This window comes from Halichondria panicea, chromosome 11, assembly GCF_963675165.1.
Source record: "Halichondria panicea chromosome 11, odHalPani1.1, whole genome shotgun sequence".
NCBI classification, from domain to species: Eukaryota; Metazoa; Porifera; class Demospongiae; order Suberitida; family Halichondriidae; genus Halichondria; species Halichondria panicea.
In genome coordinates, this window is record NC_087387.1 from 317,060 (window position 1) to 334,213 (window position 17,154).

The 17,154-nt window shown below is 42.3% G+C and overlaps 5 protein-coding genes across 6 annotated transcripts; 3 read left to right on the plus strand and 2 right to left on the minus strand.

Annotated features, from left to right (window-relative positions):
* Nucleotides 1–15: 15 nt before the first annotated feature.
* Nucleotides 16–1,801, plus strand: LOC135343813 (uncharacterized). The gene is made up of 2 exons (XM_064540827.1): nucleotides 16–144; nucleotides 245–1,801. The coding sequence occupies exon 2, from the start codon at nucleotides 284–286 to the stop codon at nucleotides 1,547–1,549; it is 1,266 nt and encodes a 421-aa protein (XP_064396897.1). The 5' UTR covers nucleotides 16–144; nucleotides 245–283; the 3' UTR covers nucleotides 1,550–1,801.
* LOC135343808 (inner centromere protein-like) lies at nucleotides 1,778–7,196 on the minus strand. 2 transcript variants are annotated; one of them, XM_064540821.1, is made up of 11 exons: nucleotides 6,800–7,196; nucleotides 5,745–6,658; nucleotides 5,281–5,626; nucleotides 4,559–4,974; nucleotides 4,152–4,324; nucleotides 3,803–3,997; nucleotides 3,551–3,634; nucleotides 3,253–3,375; nucleotides 2,763–3,079; nucleotides 2,344–2,584; nucleotides 1,778–2,157 (listed from the first exon to the last, which is right to left on the minus strand). In XM_064540821.1, exons 1-11 carry the CDS (start codon nucleotides 7,054–7,056, stop codon nucleotides 1,930–1,932), a joined length of 3,294 nt encoding a protein of 1,097 aa, XP_064396891.1. In that variant the 5' UTR covers nucleotides 7,057–7,196; the 3' UTR covers nucleotides 1,778–1,929. The 2 variants fall into 2 exon arrangements, with proteins under 2 accessions (XP_064396891.1, XP_064396890.1); XM_064540820.1 differs by having other exon boundaries at nucleotides 4,137–4,324; nucleotides 6,800–7,195.
* Nucleotides 7,197–7,340: 144 nt separating this feature from the next.
* Nucleotides 7,341–8,722, plus strand: LOC135343816 (cell growth-regulating nucleolar protein-like). The gene is made up of 4 exons (XM_064540830.1): nucleotides 7,341–7,670; nucleotides 7,754–7,906; nucleotides 8,031–8,138; nucleotides 8,203–8,722. Exons 1-4 carry the CDS (start codon nucleotides 7,581–7,583, stop codon nucleotides 8,683–8,685), a joined length of 834 nt encoding a protein of 277 aa, XP_064396900.1. The 5' UTR covers nucleotides 7,341–7,580; the 3' UTR covers nucleotides 8,686–8,722.
* Nucleotides 8,723–8,777: 55 nt separating this feature from the next.
* On the plus strand, nucleotides 8,778–10,972 carry LOC135343815 (zinc finger protein aebp2-like). The gene is made up of 7 exons (XM_064540829.1): nucleotides 8,778–8,923; nucleotides 8,991–9,164; nucleotides 9,422–9,647; nucleotides 9,761–9,862; nucleotides 10,074–10,201; nucleotides 10,405–10,469; nucleotides 10,667–10,972. The coding sequence occupies exons 1-7, from the start codon at nucleotides 8,867–8,869 to the stop codon at nucleotides 10,821–10,823; spliced, it is 909 nt and encodes a 302-aa protein (XP_064396899.1). The 5' UTR covers nucleotides 8,778–8,866; the 3' UTR covers nucleotides 10,824–10,972.
* On the minus strand, nucleotides 10,958–16,341 carry LOC135343810 (receptor-like tyrosine-protein kinase kin-15). The gene is made up of 11 exons (XM_064540822.1): nucleotides 16,252–16,341; nucleotides 15,947–16,070; nucleotides 15,180–15,610; nucleotides 14,847–15,084; nucleotides 14,602–14,795; nucleotides 14,284–14,391; nucleotides 13,959–14,185; nucleotides 13,758–13,867; nucleotides 13,450–13,609; nucleotides 12,953–13,089; nucleotides 10,958–11,605 (listed from the first exon to the last, which is right to left on the minus strand). The coding sequence occupies exons 1-11, from the start codon at nucleotides 16,271–16,273 to the stop codon at nucleotides 11,101–11,103; spliced, it is 2,256 nt and encodes a 751-aa protein (XP_064396892.1). The 5' UTR covers nucleotides 16,274–16,341; the 3' UTR covers nucleotides 10,958–11,100.
* Between the last annotated feature and the right edge of the window lie 813 nt (nucleotides 16,342–17,154).

Below are 17,154 nucleotides of genomic sequence, written 5' to 3' on the forward strand. Positions count from 1 at the left end.
AACCACGCTCGATCACTAGAGTAGGACGAACGTCACAGCCGCCGGTAGTAAGTTGGCCACACCCACTTTATAAGGTTTGGCAGCACTTGAAGATTATCCTTCTCTAGCTCTATAACAGATTGACTGCATATGTGATATGTGAGGGTAAGTATACATTAAGTCTCTTGTAGCCAATGATCATGTGCATTCAGTTGAGCTGTTAAGTTGACATGACCTTGTACACATACACATGCACACACTGCAGGTATCTCCCACCATATATAGTACGCAAGTCGAGTCCACCATGCCACCTGTCACCAAAAGACCTGGGAATCTTCTGAAATGCCTCGGTTTTGCTATCATTATTCAAGTCGCTGTCGGTCTCATACTCGTTGCAAGTGCACTACTGAAAACAGAAACGAATACAAACACGCCTATCAAGTTGTGGTCACGAGAAGTAATCACGGAGAACTTAGAAAATCGAGTACCCATCATTCGAGTTCCCTCAATTAAGTCCGCAAAAGAACCTTCACTACCTTCCTCTAAAAAGCCGTCAAAAATGCCGCTACTTGACAAACCTTCCGAGAAGATATCTATTTCTGAAACCAGCCCAAAGAAAAAGAAAAACAAACCTGATTTAAGTGACAGTGAACCGATAAAAATTTTGCAGTGGACCGGTGGAAGAGGAGAGGGACCAGTGAAGAAATGTGATGTACCATGTTTCCACACGTCTGATAGAAGTGCTTCTACGCTCAGTACTGTATCCGCCATTGTATTTCATATTCCCTCGTTTGGCGGTAATCCAAGATCTGCGTTAAATGGAAAAGCTAGTCAAGCTCTCACTGTTGCTTTATCCATGGAGTCGGGCGAATACTATCGACGACAAAAGGACTTATCGGATTACGATCTAACGGTTACGTGCAGTTTTGACAGTGACCTTCCCGTGACGTACTACGGATGGGATTACAATCTGTTACTGGACGTGAGTGACTGGCCTTGGGAGAGAAGAGAACCAGCCATCGTATTTGTGGCAAAGAATTGCCATTCGAGGAATCGCAGAGAAACGCTCGTCAAGATGCTTCAAAAGTACGTGCGTGTCGATTCAGTTTCCTCGTGTATGAATAATCATCAATGGCCGCCGGATATCCCTCGATCAAATAAAGATGCTCTACAAAAACGATACCTGATGTATTTAGCAGCCGAGAACTCGATTGAAAAAGACTATGTGACGGAGAAAGTATACGGTGGTCTGATCAACGGTGCTGTTCCCTTGTATCTCGGTTCTCCTACTATAGAAGAATTTGTACCCACTCATTCGGTCATCCCAGTGCCGGCAGATTTCACCGAAGAAGATGTTAAACGGATTGCCGACATTGCTAAAACGATTATCGCTAACAAGACAGTGTACGAGGAGTGGATTGAGTTTAAAAAGCATCCTTACGAGGAGAAATTCAAGAGGAAGTTTGCTGTTGCTAACACTCACATTTGGTGTAGATTGTGTCGGAAACTTTATGCCATGAAGAATGGACTAGGATGGGATAAAGAGCTACAAGAAATTATATTCGACTAATTTATTGTTAGAAAAAATCAGATGTGTAATCCTTGACATTCACTGCATGCAATATTATACATGCAACAATTTTGTACATGTTAGTTTGCCTTTATTATTCTCGACCCAATCACTGTGTATGTGTAATAATTATGTGTTGTGTTATAAGTCCGATGACTCATTTCTCCCTTTATAATTATTTGTATAGCAAACACTGAAACTGCTTTTTCCCCTTATTATTGAAAGATATAATTGAGAATACAATTATCAACACTATGATACAAACGGTGCTCGTAATTACAATCCAGTCACGACCATTGCACCGAGGACACAAAGCTAGCTACAGTACAGTACATAACTTCAGCACACAATACATGTAAAATAAAAATATGACAACACAGTTAAACAATTCGGTTCTTTTTTAGAATAGGTGAGTTCCAATGTGCTGAGCTGGTTCGCTGGTAGAAACGCTGTCTCTTTCTCCGAAATATCTTCCCCAGGTTGGGATCTCGGAGAAGCTGCTCTGGAGGGAATATTTTAGCGATGTCAACTCTGTTCCTGTTCATGTCATCTTCTTGACTCTGCATCATGGCATTCAGGGCATCGGGGTGTGCCCACATGGGGAGCTCCTGCAAGGGATAAGGATAGTAAAATACATGTACATTATTGTTATAAAGCTCATGCATGTAGATCTACTGTAAGCTGGGTAACTGTGAAATTAGAAATGCTATAATTAGGTAAGGTACGCCCAGTAAAAAGCTTAAATTTGAATTGAATATGTACAGTGTAGGTAAAGGGTCATCACACAAACAAACCTTCTTAGGGTCCTCATCGTCATCAGTAGAATCAGAGGCACTCAGATTAGCAATGTCGTAGTTTTCGTAGCCATAGAGAGGGTCGTTCTCTGCAGGCGTCATCTCATAGGATATGGGCGGGGCCTTGACAAGAGCAGGGGTGCCTGGCTCCTTGGTGAACGTAGAGTTGAGACGAGAGTCGGCCGGGCTCAGAGCTGTGGGGGGTGGCATCTGGGTACTACTGTAGTAGGCCTGCAACAGTCTGTTGGTGAAGAGAAATACGGTCATTCTATTTCTACAGTATTTTATTTCCATTTTACATGTAAATCCATTCTATAGATATTTTTTAGTATCACTACTCAAAAGCAGCACACAGTGTGTACAATAGGAAACCATGCAGCTAGCAGATGTGTTGTGTTGCTTTACTACATGTAGCTCACTTGTTTGTTTTCTCACTGCTGCTGCTGTTCCCAGACTTCTCACCAGACTTGATCACATGACTGATCTTGGGAGTCATCACGACAGGCACTTTGGCTGCAGTCACTCCTAGCAACTTCTCAAACTGTTTCAAAATCTCCGAGTGCTTGCTCGGTGCATTCTCGGCAGTACGAGCCATCAGTGTTTCGGCCACCTGCTGTTTTTGTACCTCCTCCTCTCGTTTACGCTTGAGCTCCTCTTGTTGCTCCTCCACTCGCTTGAGATAGCGATCGCGATCTTGCTTCAATTTCTCACGTCTTTTGATTCTTTTCTCTTCCTCCTACACACACACACAACACACACACTCATTCAGACACTGGTACAAACAATCCAGACAATAACATTGCTTTTACAAAGATTGCACGGCCCAAGAATTACAGAATGCAAGTGGACAACCAAGCAGCCATGAGTGTCAAAGGTAGCAATGAAGCAAGACATGTACCAGTACAGTACCTCCATTTCCTTCCTCTTGGTGGCCAGCTCAGTCACCATTCTTCTCTCGTCCTCGAGCTGTTGCAATCTCTTCTTCTGTTGTTCCTCCTCTTGTTTACGACGAGCCTCGGCAGCCATCATACGCTGGGAGGGTAGGAACAATAACACACAATGAAAGTAATTTAAATGTACACATAATTATGTGTGTGAATATTGCGATCTTCAAACTTTGCCATTATCTCTAGTGTAGCTACATGTACGAATCCAATGTACGTATGCTTGGAGGTTAGACTAGACATTTTTGAGGGAGTTACAATACCTCTTTGAGTTTCTTGTTTTTCTCTTCAATCTCCTTTGCTTTTTTGATGGTGACTTTCTTACTCGGGTCCTGGCTCTGCTGGCCCTGTACAAGTAACATGTACATTTGACGTACAGTTTTGAACGGAACAAACAGCTGAGGCTAATATTACATGTACACTTGAGATAGCAGCCATGACACTGTGCAGTTCACTATACCTAGCCAATAAGTTACTAGGGACTGCAACAACCAACTACCCTCACCACACTGTACCTTAATCTTCTGTTTCTTCTCCTCCTCCTTCTGACGTAGTGCTGCCTGTTTCTCGGCCACCCTCCGCACACGCTCCTCTCTCTTCTTTATCTTCTCTATCATCTCCTGCTGACGCCGAGTCTTCAGGTCCTCTTGTCGTTTCTTGCCTTCTTTGTTCTTACGATGGAGCTTGTCGGCCAACTGAGCTTTTTTCTCCTGCACATTCAACAATAAAGATATAATTATGTAGGGCTTGCAAGTTAGTGTGATAGTAACCACAGCTACGTTACAAATTACCATGACTAGAAGCCAATAATGTTGATCATAATTATACATTTGCATACTCAATACTTACTTCAACGGTTTCCACCTTCACTGGTGATTTCTGGGGTATGAACGAGAGCAGCTGATTGGTCCCCGCCTTGTAGACCACACCCTCCATGGGCGTATGGTGAGACTCACTTAAAAATGTATAAGACCGAGTTTGGTTCTGTCTGAGGTTCGATTCCGTTCCAGAGTTAGAGCCATCAGTTCCAGTTCCATCTATACAAACAGAAGCATACATGTACATTGTACAAGCACACAATCATTGCACACATTACACACGTACTCACATTGCACACAAGTGGAGTGTGTATACATACAAAGCACTGCCATTTAACTCTGTAAGCATGTGCTACAAACGCCTAGGTGTACTAATAGTGTGAGGTGACTGTACACACACAGAGAGTTGTGTACACACACGTACAGCTGTATAAATGATGGTACAAGTCTCACCTTCACCTGAGTCTCCTCCAAGGGTCTCCTGAGAGCTCTCGCTATTCTCACTGGAGCAAGTCCTCTTCCTGCCACCTCCATTCCATTCTTCCCCGGCCGACTTCTCCATGTAGCCTGAACGCAGCATTCTCTTACCCAACAACAACCCATCAGCCTCCACATCCTCTTCACACACTTGACCACCATTCTCCATCGGATCAGCTGGCTCAGCTACATCATCGACATTAGGTAGGGGAGCAGGTGTGTCTGGCAGGTTTCGAGCACTGGCGTACGTGTTGACTAGGAGAGGTGTTTTGTGCGGGTCCGAGGGCACTGAGTGTGTTTTGGAGGCAGTTTGATTTGCCGGAGAGTGAACGGCCATCTTTTGGGGTGTTTTAGGAATCTTGGAACCCTTCTTCAGAGGACTGCCAGAACGTCTGTAGGTGGAACAAGTGTACAGATATACATGTACGATTAATTGATAGGTACTAAAATTACCCAATTGGCATGTACATGTACAGTGGGGCCAAATGCTGCAATTCTACGAAAGCTTAGGGCAGTATGTACACATAGATGCATGCCAACAACACTATTAATAAATCTACAGCCTAGCATCAGTAAAATTGACACGCATGACATAATTTAGGTACATGTTATTGATTGCACGGAAAAGCATGCAGTAAGACTGCACATGTACTTCTAAATGCGTAAATTGCATGTACTCATTATATGCATGTACTCACCCTCCACTGTTGAGCAGCTCAGTGAGAGAGACCAGCTTCCCACCATTACGAGATTGATACTCCTCCCTCAGTTTGAGCAGCGTGCGGGGGGTACCAGTCAGGTACGAGGGGGCACTAACGACAGGGGGGGCAGCGGGTATGGGGGTAACATCATTATCTGTCTCGGTATCACGACTGGGCAGTTGAGGCGTGGTGTTGTTAGCAATGGAGGGAGATGGGGTCAAGTTAGACACACAGGATTGGTACAAGGTCTCCGTAGAGGTGGCAGGTGAGAGGTGGTGGGCAGGGAACTGTGGGAGAGCTGGAACAGTGGCTTTGCTAGAGGCCTGGCCATCCACTGCCACTTCTACACAGAGGAAGATCATACATAATTATGAATAAATACATGTAGATCAGCACAATAATAATATGATACTTTATGGAGCTCAAAGTTACACAGATTATTCCCGCATGAATTAGCTCACCTTCTGCTGTTGAACTCTGCTCCCTGAGTTCTGCTGCCCTGGTCCTGGGCCTTCCAGCACCTCCTTTCTTGCCTCCCTTCTTCCGTAGTTTAAGAGCCTTCCGTCGAGGGGGAGTAGGTTTGGCCAGAGACAACTCCACATCATCATCTCCAGGTTGACTCTCCTTGGAGGGGGTGGGTTGATGGGGGAGAAGAGACGAACCGGTCGATTTGACACAGTCAGATTTTTCTAAAGTCAAGAGATTCGACATACTCTCGGTATCCATATCAGTGGCAGATTGTGATTTAAGTTCATTCTTTGAGAGAACAGCATCAGTTTGCTTTTCAGGAATCTCATCTTCGCCTTCAGAGAGGACAACAGTAGCGGGGTCACTGGGAACGGGAGTGTGAGATTTGGACAGACGTATAGGGAGTTTATCGATTGAAACACGACATATGCTTCCACTACTGGTTCGACTGAGAGAGAGCTTCCTCGAGAGGTGATTGTCTTTGATTTGGATGAGGTCATCCGAATCGATGCCAACAATCGAGGATCGGAGCATCAGAGGTTCGTGTTTAGTTGATTCTTCCATTTTCTGATTGACGCTTTTTTTCTGCGCCTCTTCTGTATTGCTCGCTCTTGTACGTCTTGTTCGTACGGTGGCTGGGGGTTCAGCTATAGTAACTGTTTTGGGTTGCTGTGTTTGAAGTCTAGTTGATCTCCGTACAGACCGTTTGTCATCAGCAACTTCCTCCATGTTTTTCACTGGAGCATTCTTTCGACTGCCTCGAGTTTTTGTTTTCTTAGGGGCAATATCGATGATGACAGGAGATGATTCCTTTTCTGGTATGTGGGCAATTTTCGACATGTGGTTTGAGTGGCCGGGCGTCTTGGTGGAGGGAAGGATGGGCACAATGCTGCTCCTACGAGGTGGCCTAGAGGGGGAGATAAAAAATGAACATACCTTGGTTTAACTAGGCATTTAATAACGTATGCTGTGTGTCCAATGTGTTTCAGATACACAGCCTACCTTAATAATAGCGTGTGCTGTGTGTGTATTGTATAGGATCAATCACCTGTCTCCTGTGATCTTCACAAAGAACTGGTCAAAGATATTTGTGAGTTGAACACTGAAATCCTCAACAAGCTTTCGTCTCCTCTCACAAATGAGGGGCCAGTTGAAGCCTGGCTCCTTCAACCTCAGGTCCTCTCCATTCTTATAGAAAGCTCTTCTTCCCTTAGAAGATACCCCATCACGGCTCACATGTTTTTCTAGCTCTAGTGGCACAGAACTTCTTGAAAACCATTGTTCTCCAAACATAGAGGAGGCCATCTTTGCTTTCTTGGATAGATCTAACCGTGAGCAGTAGTGAACTAAGAACTAACTAGCTAGCTAGCTACTTTAATATTTACATGTGTAAACATGTACCTTCATGTACATACAAGTAACATGATAGACTTTTTGAATCCACCAATCAGAATGAGCTAAGCCCAGTCACATGGAACTGTGAAAGAGCCCCGCCCCCACTCAAACTCGTCTTTTCTGCCTCCAATCCACATGGCCGTATGTTGGCAAAGTGGTTAGGCGTTCGGTTATAAATCGGTTGGTTGTGAGTTCGATTCCTGTCAGTAGCAAAAAGTTTTTCGGTTTAGCAAGTACTTTACAACATTAAACCAGATGAAAATATACATTAACAGATAGACCAGATGAAAAAACCAGATGAAAAAAAACATTGGTAAACCAGATCATAGATTGAAGAGTTAGATAAAAACACAAGGCCTCTTTTTCTTTTTACTACCTCCAAACCCACGTGGCAGCTTTTGTCCCATGAGAATACAGATAGCTACAGTTGTGTGATGGTTTTCTTCACCTGTAATGCGTGTGGAGCCTCTCTGAAGAAGAATCAAGTTGAAAAACACTATCAGAGTCAATGCAGAAGTTGTGAGGTAAGCAGCCACCAAGGAAATTTCTTTGACAGGCGAGTAGACTACACACGTACACTTCAAGCTCTATAAATTATCATTCTCAGGTGCTCTCATGCATGGACTGTGGGAAAGATTTCTTTGGCAATGAGTATGCCTCACACACCAAGTGCATCTCTGAGGCTGAGAAGTACCAAGGTGCTCTGTTTGGTGGAGGAGGAGCTACCAAGGGAGAGAAGAAGCAAGAGGAATGGTTGGAGGTACGTACGTGTCAGACATCTTATATCAGCTTGTATATCTCTGCCTGTGATTATTATTAAGCGTAGTATTACGTTATATAATATTATCGGTTTGGGATTCATTGCTGTATCTATTTGCCTGCAGAGAGTGAAGCAATCGAGTTCTACTGCTAAAGTTTCTGGCCGAGTTGCGTCTCTGCTGGAAAAGATTGCTGAATATCCAAATGTACCACGCAAGAGAAAAAAGTTTGAAGTAAGTGATCAAATTTAAATCATTGGTTTATACAATTGTTCATTTGGGTATCATTTTCATGCAGAACTTTGTACGAAACAGTATTAATGTCCGTGACGAAACCACATTATCTCAAGTATGGGACGCCTTCAATGAAGCAACCAAAGCAACTGCAGTACCGCCTCAGAGTAATGGCGACAACAAGACTGATCCATCACCCAACCCTCCAGCACATGATGACATAGCTAATGGAACAGAAGCTGACGATACACTCACAACTTCTACAGCTGTGCTTGAAGTCAGTGAACTAACAAAAAAGAAAAAGAAATCTAAGAAATGTCCAATGGAACTGGAAGATTTGTCTACAGAACAAACTTTGCAAGAAAACGACAGTGGAGATAAAAAGAAGAAAAAGAAAAAATCCAAGAAGCATGCTGAAAGCAAAGATGTTGTTGATTGCTGCCAGTTAAACGGCACTGTTGATATAAAAAAAAAGGATCGTAAACGAAATCATGGAGGTGAAGATATTCAATTCAGAACTAAAAAGCCTAAAAGAACAGACTCTTAATTATTTGTGTAAGAAAAAACCATGCCTTTGTTTTTTTAGAGAGCTGCATACCAGCCCCACCTCTTATCTCCGGGGAAAACCCCCTGCGAAGGGTTGCGTATTCAAAAATAGGACTCGGACTGGGTAGACATTGAAATAGCCTCGATTCCAAGGCGGTCTAAAATCGAGGCAAGGGAGTACAATGTCTAAGAAACTCAAGATAGATCTGGTGTGTAAATGGACTGGATGTTCTTCTGAGGTGAGCTACACTAGACAGCTGCTACCAGAGATCACGAGATCAGCGCTGTACTTGTCCCCCTGTACAGAGCACAAAGTTTGAGAAACCTGAGGACCTCTCACAGCATGTTGACGAGATCCATCTTGGTCCATGTGCCCATAACGACTTGTTCTTCTGTCAGTGGGAAGGTTGTAAAGTCTACAATAAGCCATCGTTCTCGTACTCCTGGCTAAAGAGACACACCAAAGAGAAGCACACTAAAGTATAACGTAATTCGGGCCGCACAAGTACAAGCACCACGTGTACATTTTGCTTATAATTATAACAACGGTATCATACAATTCATGGTACTTAGTCACAACCGTAGTGGCGCTTTAATTCAGGCTTCTACTGTATCTTAATTACAACAAAATGATTATGTCTAGTGACTCAGCACATCTTATATTGGACTGCTGGGTAGGAGTGGTACAAGCATGGTGGAGAAGATGTGTTTAATATCCTTCATTCTCTCTCATGCAGGAGCGACCTAACAAGTGTCTTATGAACGGTTGCAACATGTCCTTCAATTCCGTTGACGCACTTCAGAGGCACATGATGAGGCACTTTGAGCGCACACCACCCGCCCCCGCAGTGAAGGCCGTCGTCCAATCAGATGCTCTGGATGCCCTTCCACCCGTGCCCTCTCCTCGGAGTGAAGAGGGTGCTATTAGTGACAGTGGATCGTCTGCCAGTAGTACGCACAAAGGTGAGACTAAGTATGACACTCTTTACCCACCCTCTCCCCTTCTTAAGAGGATAAAATGCAACTGGCCTCATTTCCGTGGTAGCATTAATTTTAATACTGTGTTTCCTGTTCAGGTGTACATAGACCCAGGAAAAGACATTCTCTGAAAGTGAGGATCTCACGACGCCATCTTTTCAGCTTCGTAAACAGTCAACACGAACCCATTGCATTTAACGGTGAGACGTGTGATACTAAACAATAATAAGGTGTTGCCAAGATACCATTTAACTTGCGTTTGGAATGTCACAATTAAAAGATGTATTTCATAGCGCTCTTTGAAAGGCGTATCCAATGATGTGCTTAGATCAGTCAGATCAAAATGTGCAGACTGTTGTGTTTTGTAAATGGACGATACGTACAAACTTCAACGGTTACTGGTTGTCATAGGTGCCCATTTCCATGGCGAGGTGTTGGACCACAGAACAATGGATGTGATCAAACAAACAGTCAATGCTCTGGCATACACAGACACACGCTCGGGACAGCCCACCACCTGCTTTACCTTATATGGTCAGGTGAGCCTCGATGTAATCCAGGCCACACAAATTAAGCATCCTAATATTTCTATGTACTGATGTGACTCTAGACTTAGTTGAATGTTCTGATTGAATGAGGTGTCAGATGTAGCCCATATTTTACTGTACACACCAATATAAGAGTCATGTAAATGATACTACATGTTGGTAATATGAGAGATTTTGATTTGATTGTTTCCCAGGTGATTGGTAGGAGGAAGAGAGCAGCTGCAGAGGCCGAAGTGTTGGTCAGATGGAAACCACGATTGTAAGAAACCATAATCGTGTCATATCTTACATACTAATTACGTACACGTTTACTCTAAGTGCCATGCTCCACTATGTAAACACAGTTTCTGACATGTACTAAATGATACATCTATCCTTGGTAACCTCTCTGCTGTTAGTAAAGAGTGTATAGAATGTAATATATAATGTGACCCTCTTCTCCTCTTATCATGGCAGAATCTCCGACTGTTGGGTCCCTGTGTGCAGTTACAACCAACAGAGGGTGGTCTCCACTAACGAGCTCTCTACGGGGCAACTATCATGTATTGCCGAGAGCTGTTTCAGTGGCTCTGGTAGCAAGAATAGAAAAAATAAACGCAAACCTGGGAATTAATCACAGACCGAACGATAATAATTATTAGACATAGTGACTATAAAAATATCCTTGAAAATATTTTCAGCTTTCTTTTAAATTTATATACAATCATGTTTTATACATAACATTGTTTTTTCAATAATTATTATGCCTTGGTGCTTGTAACATTCGTATTAAAAGGTATAATTATTTCATACTACACAATAATTATGAAGATGTGCTCCATGCATGAAAATAATGTTCTTTGAGAGTCTATACAAAAAATATAATTATTGTGAAAGCCCTCCATTTCTTATCAGTTTATCCATCTGAGTGCATTGCCTGCGATACTGCCACCGCTGTCCGTAAGACGTTCCCTACTCGTTCGAATACCCCTCTCCATTTGGGGGACACCCCTGACCATAATCTCGTATGGGTACGACCCAAACTTTGTGTGAGATGCTATGCTCTCCAAAGTTGGGTTCATTTTGACATAGTAACTGTTCCCCATACTGATATATGACCCTTGTGGCATACTGTCGCCGGTCAAAGTGAGTTCGTCATGATGTGTTTCTGATTTAGCACATTCTTCAAAAAGGTTCTCAAAACTTCCAGCTGGTGTGTACTTGAGTTGGTTGACAATGGTGTCCAAAAGGGACTCTTCGTTAGATCCAGCCTTGATATGGACCTTGTAGCGAGCGTTCCCGATTGTGGGTGTGCAGGATTCGGGTATAATGTAGCCGTTAAACATTTCGACAATTTCGGTGAAAAGGGGGCGGTCTTCGGGATGCTGGAACCAGCAACGCTTCATGAGGTCATACCTACAGAGGACGGGGATGGTTTGGAATAGTTGTAGTAGCGGGTATATAGGATTGTACAGTACATGCTGCTAAGCTAGATTGTAGCAATTACATACATAGATAAGGTCTTTCAAAGGGCTACAAAATTAATTGTAATGGAAAAAAGGAAAAATCACCATGGCCTCTTTAAACGACAATAACTTTAGAGCCATTGATGTAATGCCAAAAATTTTATGATTTCCTGAAAGCTGAGAAGAGATCTTTCAAATGATGTGTTTCAATTCAAACTTTCGTCAGAGCCCAAATTAGTCATTTTTCGGCCTTGGACCATGGGCTATTTATTCATGGTATCGCCAAATTAGCAAATTTTTTTATCGCTCAAATATGAACTTTGATGGTACCATTTGAATGAAATCATGAACTTTTTGACACTGGATCCACGCAATGCAAGTTATGGCTGTTGAAAGAGTCCTCGAACCATTGATTGGAGGGGGGTTGAGTTAAACATCTTGCAACAGCCATAACTTTAGTTTCGTTGATCCAACAGCAAAACTTTTATGATTTCCTGAAAGCTGAGAACGTTATCTTTCAAATGATGTGTTTCAATCCAAACTTTGGTCAGGGACCTAATTTGTCATTTTTCGGCCTCGGACCATGGGCTATAATCCATGGTATCGCCAAATTAGCAAATACTTTTATCTCTCAAATACGAAGTTTGATGACACCATTTGAAAGGTATTTTTCTGAGCTTTCAGAAAATCATAAAATTTTTGACATTGGATCCACTGAATTCAAGTTATAGCAGCTCAAAGAGTCCCCGAACCATTGATTAAATTGTGGAGGGGGAACATCTTTCAACAGCCATTAACTTGAGTACCGTTCATCCAATGTCAAAAATATTCTAATTTTCTGAAAGCTTAGAAAGAGACCTTTCAAATGATGTGTTTCAATCCAAAACTTCTTCGGAGCCTTAATTTGATATTTATAGCAGCTCAAAGAGTCCCCGAACTATTGTGGAGGGGGAACATCTTTCAACAGCCATTAACTTGAGTACCGTTCATCCAATGCTAATTTTCTGAAAGCTTAGAAAGAGACCTTTCAAATGATATGTTTCAATCCAAAACTTCTTCGGAGCCTTAATTTGACATTTTTCGGCCAATTAGCAAATTTTCTTATCTCTCAAATATGAACTTTGATGGTACCATTTGAAAGGTCTTTTTCTGAGCTTTCAGAAAATTGTAAAATTTTTGAAAATTAGGTCTACGTACGGAATGCAAGTTATGGAAGCTGAAAGTAGTCCCAAAACTGTTGATTAACATGTAGGGTTGCAGTTGAACATCTTTTAAGGAATTACTATGCATTCTTTACATTTCGTCGCTGCATAGAGCAGGTCGTTTTAATCTCCTCCCCTGTTCCAGGTACTCGAGCATCTCGTGGTTGGTTACCGTGGGATACGGCGTTCTCCCCAGGCTGAACACCTCCCAGCAAGTTACCCCATACGCCCACTGCAAGAGGAATAAACAATTAAAGCTTGACTATTTTTAATTCTACCATGCTATCAGAGCGGAAAGAGTATGTCACTTAAAACATTATCATGCAGTATACATGTATATAACATATAGCGGGTAATTTTCGTGGGGGCAAAATATTCGTGGTTTTTGTGGTTGGAGGTCTGACCACGAATATTTTACCCACGAATGAAGCGACCTTGCCTACCTTTACCTGCAGTGCAAGCTCCAACCACGAACATATTACCCACGAAATGTCTTAATATTGCTGAACCACGAATATTTTGTCCCCCGAAAATTACCCGCTATACAGTACATGCATGTAAACAGAGCTATAGCATGCATGCATGTACTCACAACGTCTGTTGCTTCATTACTGATCCTATCGTACAGACTCTCTGGAGACATCCACTTGACGGGGACCTTAGCGTTGAATCTCTGAATGTAGTAGTCAGTCTCGTAGATGTCCCTCGTGAGCCCAAAGTCAGCCACTTTAATACTGACATTCCTGTCCACCCTGCATGTTCATATAAAAGCATAATTCACAAAATAATCTTCTGTAGCTACGTTCACACAATAATTGATCGGCTGAGGCATATAATTATTGTAGTTCGTTGCACACATAACAACATTCAGCACTCTGCATGATCACTGATTCAACTCACATGCAGTTCCTTGCTGCAAGATCTCTATGTACTAGCTTCCTTGAGGCAAGGTACTCCATTCCTTTGGCCACCTCGTGACATATTCTCACCAGCATGTCATACTGAAGACCCTATAGTAGGTAAGTAAATGGATGCATGCTCCAGGAGTTTAACTGCACATTTCGCATGGATAACTAGTATATATAGAGCATAACTCCATACCTCTGGATAGCCCGTGTCCGTTGATTTTGTAGCCACCTCTCGCTTGTTCTTGAGGAAAGTTCGCAGGTCTCCGTTCTCCATATATGGCAGTATGATGTAAGGGGAACTGTTTTTGTCCAGGCTTATACCAATTAGCCCAAGCACATTCGGATGATCGAAGCTATGCATCAGAGCACTCTCCTCTATAAAGTCCCGTATATTCTTGTAAGAATCTTGGACTTGAGTTTCTACGTGCATTGTGTGTGGGTGTGGTCGACACAATGAGACTTGTGTGTTTGTGTGTGTGTGTAGCTGGTGATAAAAGTGTAATGAGTGGACTGTATACCTTTGATCGTTTTAATAGCAACTTGCATCAAGTCTCCCCCAACAGTCCGAGTTCCATGAGAGTTCACTGACCTCGTGTACACTCCTCGATAGACACGCCCGAATGCTCCTATGAGGTGTCATGATAAAGTTACAGTGATACATTCTGTAAGAAACTAACACTTCAATTAATAGCAAACAAACACGAAAGGAAATACCATTGCAGAACAACTTGATATGTCATCAACATAATAATTATGTTGCTTAGCTATCCTGCTAAGATTACTGTCTCGTCCTGTTTTTTATGCATGATTGTACACAGTAGTAACAAGTGGCAAACCTTGAGCAATTTCATCAGTGAAGCACAACTGTCTGAATGGAACAAGGATATCCCTCAAACTGTTACCAAGACGATCAGCGTCCTCGGAGAGTAGCTGGAACAGAGGCAATTCGTCATTTCTATCCCCACCGCTTTTCACAGACTCCAGTGGAACAACTTCTCGAAGTAGATAGTCATTACTGCTGTTCTCTCTCCTGCATGCAGAAGTTATATCAATAACTTAATGACTCTATAGATCTACTTACATGTAACATGTGACTTGAAACGGATTTACAGCTGTCGGATTTGAATAGTTCATGGGCCTGAATGAACTTTGTCCTTGCTTTTTCTTCTTTCTACGGCAGTAAGCGATAATGGCGCAGAGTAGTAGTAGTAGAATAAAGGCTATGATTGCCACAGGTCCGACTGTTGCTACGGGGATGATCCATTCAAGTGGTAAACTGTCTGTTTCGGGTAGAGTTTCAGCTGTAGCATTGATGTTCCCTGCATGTAGATGAGAGTAAAATATGCATGAGTAATGGTGAACACATGTTTCTACGTAATTATTGTAAGATGGCAGAGCACGAACATATACTCACCAGAAATGTTGAAGCATTCAAAGGAATCTGTCGTGTAATTAAACCAAATTGAAGATTGCGAACCATTCTGACAATTTATATTAACGTGGAACGTATCCACCAGAGTTGTGGCACTCTCCAACATTTTAAACGTTTCCATACATTCTCCCTGAGTGACAAATTTACTGCACTCATCGGCACAAATGCCCACAGGGACCTCTCGAGAAGTATTACATCCTGGGTACACATAGTTACAAATGTAGGACATCACCACCTCTTCACAATAGTCTGAGATACTTAACATTTTCACGTAATTTAAGAAACGTTGAAGATTGTCCTGAAGCTCAGCAAAATCGGCTCCATAATCAAAAAACTGACATTTTTTCTCCGAAATAACTGGGACACACTCACTAAAGATTATACTACGCACTGCCTCTTCGTAAGGAACACATCTGCAAGCGTGAGAATGTGAAGTATCTTTATGCTACTAGTATTTCATCTCACACTGATGCGACACCTGCGTGATACAGGCTTGAGTGTCTTTATAGAGTGGGAGACAATAACGTTCCGTAGCTAGATCAGATTATGCTGAGTTTGAGTACATTTAGCTATCAGTATGATACCACTGAATAAGCCACTTGAGCTTAGTCGAATATTAAAGCACTCCATGCACTACTTCTTACTGCAATTTTGCAATTGTATACTATACCCATTTTACTGTATGAATAACGATAATATTATTATGTCCAAGTGTTAATAATTAAGTGGCAGGTTACAGTGATGTTTACCTTCCCTCAGTGGTTTGTAACAGGTCGTCAACACTGCTGCCTGACCCCTCTTCATTAGTGTTGTTACACTCCCATGAGCCATAGCAACATGTTGTATGAACAATTGTCAGGAGCACTAGTATCACTAATAAGGGAAGAGCACAAGACACTTGAGTTTTATCACATTTTTGTTTACTATTAAAATTTGAGATAAGTGTATAATATAATTATGTAGATCTACAGGCTTTGTTCTGAGAAGCTAGAGTTTTAAGGACTCTGCTGTTGGTAAGATAACATTAAAGTGTTTAATCTATGAACAGACTCACGTTTTGCTCTGCTCATGACCATCTTGAAGTTTGATATCTGACCAAGACAGCAACTTTGATGCGCATGTGCAAAAAACCAGTTTCCGCGGTATCCTCGATTCTAGATCGCAAAGAAAGGACCTGGAATCGAGGCTATTTCCGCGCGAGACACAATGGAAGTGTGCGCATGTAGGACCAGAAAGCCAGAAATCGGAAAAAGCGGAAGTGAAGGTTAAATGAGTGGGCGTAGCAGGGCAATGCATTCCAAGGTTAACCCTTGACTTTGCGCAGATGTAATGAGATGCTCTTGCCTGATCACTCTACTAGTATGTTAGTAAGTAGAGAGCTGGCCAGCCTAGTTTTAAGAGTCAGGTAAGTAGACTCTTCATTGTCTGCAGTATAGAGCTAGCTACTTGCACATGTCTGCAATAATTATGTCTGTACACTGAGCTAGATTTAGTATGATTATCATAATTATTTTAAGGTGTGTTAATTCAGCCAGTCACCTAACTCCTACTTATACTGACTCCCCAATTTATTGTCCTGAGGTTATTTGGCTCTACTGAACACGCCGAGCCACTTTTCTGACTTTCTGAGAGCCATGAATCATGGCTCTCAGAAAGTCAGAAAAGTCAAAAAAGTGGTTCGAGAACGGGAACTGGAATAATTATGTTCAGTCCTGGTCTATAGACAAGTATCAGCCAATAAGTTATGTATACTGGAACTTGCTGAGAAACTTTTCTGACTTTCCGAGAGCAGTGATTCAATAACGGGAACTCTGAATATATTCAGTGGTACTCAAATTTACAATGTTGAGGTTACTTTAATCGACTGGAACTTGCTGAGCAACTTTTCTGACTTTCCGAGAGCTGTGGTTCGTTAACGGGAACCCTGAAAAACAATATATTCAGTGCTGGTCTAGAC

Excerpts from the sequence above, each read along its gene's own strand:
- LOC135343813 (XM_064540827.1), top strand. The coding sequence starts at position 284 with ATGCCACCTGTCACCAAAAGACCTGGGAATCTTCTGAAATGCCTCGGT.
- LOC135343808 (XM_064540820.1), bottom strand. The coding sequence starts at position 7,056 with ATGGCCTCCTCTATGTTTGGAGAACAATGGTTTTCAAGAAGTTCTGTG. Across the intron at positions 6,659-6,799 it reads GTGAAGATCACAGGAGACAG|GCCACCTCGTAGGAGCAGCA; the intron begins GTGATTGATCCT and ends CTCCCCCTCTAG. Across the intron at positions 5,627-5,744 it reads GCAGAGTTCAACAGCAGAAG|AAGTGGCAGTGGATGGCCAG; the intron begins GTGAGCTAATTC and ends TCCTCTGTGTAG.
- LOC135343816 (XM_064540830.1), top strand. The coding sequence starts at position 7,581 with ATGGTTTTCTTCACCTGTAATGCGTGTGGAGCCTCTCTGAAGAAGAAT. Across the intron at positions 7,671-7,753 it reads GTCAATGCAGAAGTTGTGAG|GTGCTCTCATGCATGGACTG; the intron begins GTAAGCAGCCAC and ends TATCATTCTCAG. Across the intron at positions 8,139-8,202 it reads GCAAGAGAAAAAAGTTTGAA|AACTTTGTACGAAACAGTAT; the intron begins GTAAGTGATCAA and ends ATTTTCATGCAG.
- LOC135343815 (XM_064540829.1), top strand. The coding sequence starts at position 8,867 with ATGTCTAAGAAACTCAAGATAGATCTGGTGTGTAAATGGACTGGATGT. Across the intron at positions 9,165-9,421 it reads CCAAAGAGAAGCACACTAAA|GAGCGACCTAACAAGTGTCT; the intron begins GTATAACGTAAT and ends TCTCTCATGCAG. Across the intron at positions 9,648-9,760 it reads TGCCAGTAGTACGCACAAAG|GTGTACATAGACCCAGGAAA; the intron begins GTGAGACTAAGT and ends TTTCCTGTTCAG.
- LOC135343810 (XM_064540822.1), bottom strand. The coding sequence starts at position 16,273 with ATGGTCATGAGCAGAGCAAAAC. Across the intron at positions 15,085-15,179 it reads TGAATGCTTCAACATTTCTG|GGAACATCAATGCTACAGCT; the intron begins GTGAGTATATGT and ends ATCTACATGCAG. Across the intron at positions 13,610-13,757 it reads CTTGCAGCAAGGAACTGCAT|GGTGGACAGGAATGTCAGTA; the intron begins GTGAGTTGAATC and ends ATGAACATGCAG.